Source organism: Colobus angolensis, unplaced genomic scaffold (genome assembly GCF_000951035.1).
Source record: "Colobus angolensis palliatus isolate OR3802 unplaced genomic scaffold, Cang.pa_1.0 Scaffold442, whole genome shotgun sequence".
In the NCBI taxonomy this organism is placed as follows: Eukaryota; Metazoa; Chordata; class Mammalia; order Primates; family Cercopithecidae; genus Colobus; species Colobus angolensis.
In genome coordinates, this window is record NW_012117844.1 from 532,201 (window position 1) to 541,060 (window position 8,860).

At 37.8% G+C, this 8,860-nt stretch overlaps 1 protein-coding gene across 1 annotated transcript in view; it reads left to right on the forward strand.

Moving 5' to 3' along the window:
- The window catches only part of PNPT1 (polyribonucleotide nucleotidyltransferase 1), a 62,413-nt gene that overhangs the window by 22,933 nt on the left and 30,620 nt on the right, over positions 1-8,860 (forward strand). The window contains exons 9-13 of the mRNA XM_011957443.1: positions 2,020-2,206; positions 3,048-3,099; positions 3,715-3,772; positions 6,780-6,876; positions 7,625-7,727. Of these exons, the coding sequence (XP_011812833.1) occupies positions 2,020-2,206; positions 3,048-3,099; positions 3,715-3,772; positions 6,780-6,876; positions 7,625-7,727 (497 nt within the window). The remainder of the gene's footprint in view (positions 1-2,019; positions 2,207-3,047; positions 3,100-3,714; positions 3,773-6,779; positions 6,877-7,624; positions 7,728-8,860) is intronic.

Genomic DNA, 8,860 nt, shown 5'->3' on the forward strand with positions numbered 1-8,860 from the left:
TATTTATTTATTTATTTATTTTGAGATGGAGCCTTGTTCTGTCGCCCAGGCTAGAGTGCAGTGGTGTGATCTCGGCTCACTGCAACCTGTACCTCCTGTGTTCAAACGATTCTTATGCCTCAGCCTCCTGAGTAGCTGGGATTACAGGCACCCACCACCATGCCTGGCTCATTTTTTTTGCATTTTTAGTACAGACAGAGTTTCGCTATGTTGGCCATGCTGGTCTCGAACTCCTGACCTCAGGTGATCTGCCCACCTTAGCCTCCCAAAGTGCTGGGATTACAGGTGTGAGCCACCGTGCCCAACCTCTATATTTATTCTTAGTTTGCATACTGATTTTCTTTCCTTTCTAACAGTCCACGATTTCTTCTCTTATTTTTTCATTTCTGTTTGGCAACAAATTTTCTTATTTCTCCTTTATTTGAGAGTCTTGATTTCCCCTTCCTTCCTTAGTGTTTTCACTGGGTGTAGGATTCTGGGTTGACAGTTCTTTTCTTTCAGCACCTAAAAAATACCGTGCCACTTCCTTTTGGCCTGCATGGTTTCTGATGGTAAATCTGCTATTATTTGAATTGCTTTTCCCCTAGAGGTAAGGTGTCATGTTTCTCTGGCTGGTTTCAAGTTTTCGTCTTTTTTTCAGAAGTCTGATTATGATGTTTCTTGGCTTGGCTTTTTTGGGGATTACCCAGTTGAGAGTTTACTTTGAATCTGTAGGTTTGTGCCTGTCAAATTTGGGGAGTTTTCAGCAATTATTTTTTCTAGTACTTTTTTAGCCCTGACCTCTTTCTCCTATTCTTCTATGATTCTGATAACACAAATATTAGCTCCTTTCATGAGTCTACTTCCATTGGCTGATGGAATTCCAGCATATAAAGCACATTGAGAGGGTGGAGGCATTCATTCTGTTATAAATTGAACCTAGAAACCTTGGAAGTGATGAGTTAGATAATAAATCTTAATGACAACAGGATGTGGTTAAATATATATATAAAATATGTTGATAACTATGCATTTGCATAATCTTTGACTTTGTACAAGTTGAGAGACACCAGAACTGACACACAAGTAGGCAGGAGGCTAGTCAGCCTCCTGGAATGCAAAACTGAAACTGAATAGTAGATTTTAGAAGCCTAACTTCTACCTGCATTACACAGGAGTTTAATTGTTATAAAAGCTATCTGTTTATGATGGTCATTACAGTCCTTTAGTTGGCTTACTTGAAACAGGATCACTGCAAAGATTTCCCCATCTGTGCAAGAATTAGACAATGTGACAATTGTTAAACAGGAAATATTTATTAGATTCCTATTGTGTTGCATATTTTTACATTTTATTTAAAATATGTATTGCCAGGCGCGGTGGTTCACGCCTGTAATCCGAGCACTTTGGGAGGCCGAGGCGGGTGGATCACAAGGTCAGGAGATTGAGACCATCGTGGCTAACATGGTGAAACCCCTTCTCTAACTAAAAATACAAAAAATTAGCTGGGCGTGGTGGCAGGTGCCTGTAGTCCCAGCTGCTTGGGAGGCTGAGGCAGGAGAATGGCGTGAACCCGGGAGGCAGAGCTGGCAGTGAGCCGAGATCACGCCACTGGACTCCATCCTGGGAGACAGAGCAAGACTCCATTTCAAAAAAAAAAAAAAAAAATATTAAAAACAAAAGCACTTGTATACTTTTAAAGATTTAATTTTTATCTTATGTGACTTATAGCTCAATAAAACTTATTTTTTAAATATATACATAATTTATTTTTTTTCTTCTGTTTCATTTTTTATGGAAAATCCCTCCTTAAACTTAAGGAGAATATAAACCTAAATATGGATATCAAGGTGTCTTTATTCATTTACTGCTGCTTACATTTTGGAAGTATGTTGATTCTGAGGAAAGAAATCAAGGTGGATCTATCACTAAGAAGTAAAATTGATCTGTAATATTTATGTCATGTCATGGTATTTGAAAATGTTTTATTACTAAGAACTTCGATGGCAGTCATTTTTTTTTTCTTTTTCCTTTAAATAGTCATGTTAGAAGCCTCTGCAGAGAACATTTTACAGCAGGACTTTTGCCATGCTATCAAAGTGGGAGTGAAATATACCCAGCAAATAATTCAGGGCATTCAGCAGTTGGTAAAAGAAATTGGTGTTACCAAGAGGACGCCTCAGAAGTTATTTACCCCTTCGCCAGAGATTGTGAAACATACTCATAAGTAAGAACATCTATGCGAATGAAAATATGAAATTGTCATCAGATTTAATTTCTTCGTGGGAGAGAAACTTCCCATGGAAGCACTGCCCATCCATTACTTCGTAAATAGCACTTTTCTGTTTTAAGAGTCATTCTCATAAATATCTGTTTACTCCCTTAAAAAGGATAAGCCCACATCACACTTGTAAGGCCTAACTTTGAATCTCAAATGAAAGAGTGTGTTTATTGGTCAAGATTCAGGTAATCACCACATCTCTCCATGTCTGGGAAAAAGAAAATAAATAAGATACTTGAATATCTAAGGAAGCTGTTGGAATTCTCAAAAAGAAATCAGATGTAATCACTGTTACATGCCCAGTGCTTAGAACGTTAGGCAGACACTCAGTAAATGTAAATGAATCACTGGAAAATTATTTTATTTGAAAAAATTGAAAAGGTTAAAACTTTCCCTTAATGTCAGTTGCACAGCCATCAGTCAGAAATTAAATTAACTCTTCCTAGCAAAAGAGTTTCCTATGATAATTGAGCCAAAATGGGTAGAATGAAGAAAGGAAGAGGTTAAAAAGAGTATGTGGAAGGTGAAATTAATTGAACAATTAAAAAGAAGAGAACAGGATACCACATGTGGTTTCCCCTGAGAGGGTGAGAGAAAGAAATTTGGGTTCTGTGCCGTAAATAGTAAACAGATTAGCAATGATAAATAGCAATATAAATTTTTAATTCTTTCTGAAGTATTTATTAAAGTTTTAGCTGATTATTAAATATTTCAGTTTTGTTTATAATAGAAACTGCCTCATGTTTCCAAATATTATTATGCTAACATTTGTTTTGTGCTTAAATAGACTCGCTATGGAGAGACTCTATGCAGTTTTTACAGATTACAAACATGAAAAAGTAGGTATACCCGAGTTGTGTCTTCTATAATTGCGCTAGGAATACATTTTTGTCATAACTCATGTAATTTTATGAATGTTAGTCCTATTTTTATTAAAAATCTCTAAACAAAAAACTAACAAAAGCCTAATTGTTTCTCCATTCTTTCGTTTTGTTTTGTTTTTGAGACAGAGTCTCTCTGTCTCCCAGGCTGGAGTGCAGTGGTGTGATCTCAGCTCACCGCAACTTTTGCCTTCCAGCGATTCTTCTGCCTCAGCCTCCCAAGTAGCTGGGATTGCAGGTGCACGCCACCACACCCAGCTATCTTCTGTATTTTTAGTAGAGACGAGGTTTCACCATGTTGGCCAGGCTGGTCTCAAACTCCTGGCCTCAAGTGATCTGCCCACTTTGGCCACCCAAAGTTCTTTTCTTTTTAGTGTAAGTTTTAGGGGAGTGCACAAATGTATTTGAATGAATTAACAGGTAATATTTGTCATAAATCAATAACCAATTCCAGTGTTTTAAAGAATATTACAGTTAGATAAAACTGAGTAATTCACAATGTGTTCATTGTATAATAATTAGAAATGTTAAATGTCATGTATATGTAATAACTGAACCTCAACTTTCTTTTAGGTTTCCAGAGATGAAGCTGTTAACAAAATAAGATTAGATACAGAGGAACAACTAAAAGGTAAATTTCATTTTATTTTATTTTGTTTTTTTGCTGAGGGCAGCTTTAATAAGGTGTGGCCTGACTCTTGCTTCTTGGGATTAAAGATCAAAGAGGAAAGGCATCACATCTGTAGGAAAAGAAGAGTTCAAAGGACTTTGAACTTTACAGCTGCTGTTCCCTAGACCTGGAATGCTCTCTCATAGCAGGTGGTCTTCTTCTAACTCAAGGTTCAAATGCCACCTCTTCTCCAAAGCCTCCTCGAGCTGTTTCAGGGAAAGAGAAAGTCCCCTTTGCACAGAACCGCTATTACTATGTATTTTTTAATTTTAAAAGTGTTGAAAGAAATAATAGACTTTTTTTAAAACTTTGGTTGAAGATCTCAAATAAATGTTACTCTCATTGCTTCGCAGCTTTATTTTCAGTAAACTTGCAATAATGATAGGTCACAGGGTTACTGCTAAATTAACTTCTATGAATGTGGCTAGCACTACATTTGATGCAGAGTAGGTACCTAGTAAATGTTGAATGTGAATGTTCCTGATCTTTTCTGAATCAAATTCTTATCATACAAGAAATATAACCTGGTATTTTGTCATTTGAAAACACAAATATATTCTTTAAAAGTATTGAGTTCTTGATCTGTGAAATTGCAGTGTTAATAATACCTGGTTTATGGGGACTAAATGAGTGAATCATTTACATCTGTGCCTGGCACACAGTAAGTGTTCAATAAATGTTAACTGATGCTATTCTTATTCTTAATACCTGGTGGAATCATAAGATACAGAACTTAGGTAATTTAGCTCTCCAGAAATTATTAAGCAAAGGATCTTACTGCATAATATAAACCTAACACAAATTGAATATAAATGAAGTATGACATAGTTTTTGTTAATTTTTCTAATAGACAAGTGTACTTTCACATGAATATTTATTTTAAGATAAAAAACTGGCCAGGTGTGGTGGCTCATGCCTGTAATCCCAGCACTTTGGGAGGCCAAAGCAGGTGGATCACTTGAGGTCAGGAGTTCAAGACAGACTGGCCAATATGGTGAAACCACATCTCTACCAAAAATACAAAAATTAGGCAGGTGTGGTGGCAGGCGCCTGTAATCCCAGCTACTCGGGAGGCTGAGGCACGAGAATCGCTTGAACCTGTTAGGCAGAAGTTGTAGTGAGCTGAGATCGCCACTGCACTCCAGCCTGGGCAATAGAGCAAGACTCCATCTCAAAAAAAAAAAAAAAAATGCTGTTGGCATTGATATTAAGGCCATTAATTGTAATTGTCATTGAATAAGTTTAGTCCTTTCTCACTACATTTCATCCTAGCTGTTAAGAAAGAAATTTTATAGCAAATATTGTCTTATTTTAAAATAAAAATGACTTTTTGTTTGTATTATACATAGTAGAATAGCTTCACGACCCTCTGGGTTGATAGGATATTTTAAATGTTTTGGTACTGATTGTTCTCCTTTCTAAGTATAACTCAATTAAAGCAGAAAAGATATTAAAGTCTAATATTAAACATTATTCTTATCTGAGGAAGATACGATACTAATATATCTTTCTTTGATCACTTCTTATGTTTTGGTTACTTTGAAGTTATATTTAATAAACCATACACATGAGAGAACAGTACTTAAAACTTGACATAAATTAATTGATAGGGTAGAGTAGCTTAACATCTAAACTCTAAGCTAAAAATAAAATAAAATAAAACCATAAGCCTTTGAGACTGACAGATCTGTATTCAGGTCACAGCTGTATCATTTACTATCTGTACTATCTGTGGTCTCAGACAGTTTACTCCACCTCTTTATTTTTTATTTATGTTTTTTTTTTTTTAAACTCACTGGTTATCTCTTACACAGCACTTCACCCCTTTAAGCTTCAGTTTTTTCTTCTGTAGAATGGGAATAATAAAATTTATTTCATAAGTTATTATGAAAGTTAAAAGTATTAAAAAACCAATAATGTGCCTGGCTCATGAAAGCATTTGACAAATATTAGATAGAAAACAGTCTGTAGGGATTTATAATATATTTTTTAAATTGTTCCCCAATTTGCAGATTTAGATTAAAGGCAAAAGAGTGAGGGTGACTACTCTTAAAACTATCAGTTAGGCCAGGTGCGGTGGCTCACACCTGTAATACCAGCACTTTGGGAGGCCAAGGTAGGCAGATCATCTGAGGTCAGGAGTTCGAGCCCAGCCTGAAGGCCAGCCTGACCAACATGGAGAAACCCAGTCTCTACTAAAAATACAAAAATTAACTGGATGTGTTGGCACATGCCTGTAATCCCAGCTACTAGGGAGGCTGAGGCAGGAGAATTGCTTGAACCCGGGAGGCGAAGGTTGCGGTGAGCTGAGATCATGCCATTGCACTTTAGCATGGGCAACAAGAGCGAAACTCCGTTTCAAAAAAAAACAAAAAAAGACTGTCAGACCTTTCCATAAAGGTTGGCTGGATTCTTCTGGTAACATAATAGAGACGGGAACTGATGGGCCGGGCGCAGTGGCTCACGCCTGTAATCCTAGCACTTTGAGAGGCCGAGGCAGGCAGATTGCCTGATTTCAGGAGTTACAAGAGCAGCCTGGGCAACATGGTAATACCCCGTCTCCACTAAAATACAAAAAATTAGCTGGATGTGGTGGTGCACACCTGTAGTTCCAGCTACTCAGGAGGCTAAGGCAGGAGAATTGCTTGAACCCAGGAGACAGAGGTTGCAGTGAGCCAAGATTGCGCCATTGCACTCCAACCTGGGCAACAGAGCGAGACTTTGTCTCCAAAAAACAAAAAAGAAAGAAAATTAAATTCTCAATAACAACACCATTGTGGTACTTGGTACTTGATATGTCACAGTTGCTTGAGAACATTTATCTACTTTGTTTGCCTGAGGACTAAATGTTCAGAGTCATCTCCCTTGGTTGATTCCTGTAGTTAGTTGATTTTATGCTATGACCTTTAGAGAAATCCTATCTCCTAAAAAGTTAAAAACTTTGTCTTGGTTTGTCTCTTTTCTATAGAAAAATTTCCGGAGGCCGATCCATATGAAATAATAGAATCCTTCAATGTTGTTGCAAAGGAAGTTTTTAGAAGTATTATTTTGAATGAATACAAAAGGTAAACATACCCTTTTTTGTTGAAATTTAAGTATGCACTGTCTCTGCAAGTTGCCTTGAAAATAGAAACTTGATCAAAGAAAGTTTGTTTTTTTCAAGTGAACAGTAAAGAATTATAATATTTGCTATATAAATGGACACCTATTGAAGAAAGAAGATACATAGATATGTGACCATCTGTCTTGGGCCTTGTGTGTAAAGCAGTGCACTTCAGGATTCCCTGTAGAGCAATTTTTTTTTTTTTTTTTTGAGACAGAGTCTCGCTCTGTCGCCCAGGCTGAGTGCAGTGGCGCAGTCTCGGCCCACTGCAAGCTCTGCCTCCCGGGTTCATGCCATTCTCCCCCTTCAGCCTCCCAAGTAGCTGGGACTACAGGTACCCACCACCACGCCCAGCTACTTTTTTGTATTTTTAGTAGAGACGGGGTTTCACCATGTTAGCCAGGATGGTCTCGATCTCCTGACCTCGTGATCTGCCTGCCTTGGCCTCCCAAAGTGCTGGGTTTACAGGCGTGAGCCACCGCACCTGGCCTACCTGTAGAGCTTTTTAACAACACAGTAATATAGGTTCAACTTCAGACATTCTGATTCAGTGATATTCAGGATAGTGCTCAAGTATCTATTATTTTTTAAAGTTCCACAGGGGATTATGATATGCAACTAAGACTGAGAACTTCCTGGCAGAAATAAACACGTGTGATTTATCTGATTTCCAGTATGACTTCATGTACTTATTTCCTGTATCACTATAGGTGTGATGGTCGGGATTTGACTTCACTTAGGAATATAAGTTGTGAGGTAGATACGTTTAAAACCCTTCATGGATCAGCATTATTTCAAAGAGGACAAACACAGGTAATTTATGTAAAAAGCTCTAATTATTTGCTGAATTAAGAATGTTTAATTAGATCTAATAGAAGTACATTAGTAGATGCTGTAGGTTTTGTCATATGGTATGTGTTATTTATTTAAATTAATATCTGGCAGTTCTTGTTTGTTTGTTTAGTTTGAGACAGGTTCTTGCTTTGTCACTCAGGCTCCAGTGCAGTGGCACAATCATAGCTCATTGAAACCTCGAACTCCTGGACTCAGGTGATCCTCCCACCTCAGCTTCCCGAGTAGCTGGGACTACAGGCATGTGCCACCATGCCTGGTTAATTAAAACTTATTTTTTTGTAGAGACAAGGTCTTACTGTGTTGCCCAAGCTGGTCTCAAACTCTTGGCCTCGAGCAATCCTCCTACCACAGCCTCCCAGTGTTCTGGGATTACAGGCATGAACCACTACGCTTGGCCTCTTGTGTGTTTTTTATGTAATCTTAACAGTTTATTTGAGGTATAATTGCTATTCAATAAACTATGTTGTTTAAAATGTGTGATTTGGTAACTTTTCGCATGTATACAACTGAGAAATCAGTTAAGATAATGAATGGGCCAGGCATGGTAGCTCATGCTTGTAATTCCAGCACTTTGGGAAGCCCAGGAGGGAGGATTGCTTGAGGCCAGGAGTTCGAGGTTGCAATGAGCTGTGGTCGTGCCATTGCACTCCAGCCTGGACTACCGAGCAAGACCCTGCCTCTTAAAAAATTTAAAAATGAAAAAGATAATGAACATATCAGTTACCCCCAAGAGTTTCCTCATGCCTTTTTGTAATTCCTTCTTCCTGCCCCCCACCTCCTCAAGAGACTACTGATCTGCTTTTGTCACTATTAATTAGTTTGCATTTTCTAGAATTATCTGGTATTTCTGTTGTATCTTTCTTTTAACGTTGGGTATACAAAATTGAGTAACTCAGACTCCAGTTTATGGCATATTGTCATTGTTGACCTATTCAAGGCCCACATTGTTTTCTCCATGTAGCCTGTACGGTTCTATTCTTTTTCTATTCTTTATTCTTTTTTTTTTTTTTTTTTTTTTTGAGACGGAGTCTCGCTCTGTTGCCCAAACTGGAGTGCAGTGGCCGGATCTCAGCTCACTGCAAGCTCCGCCT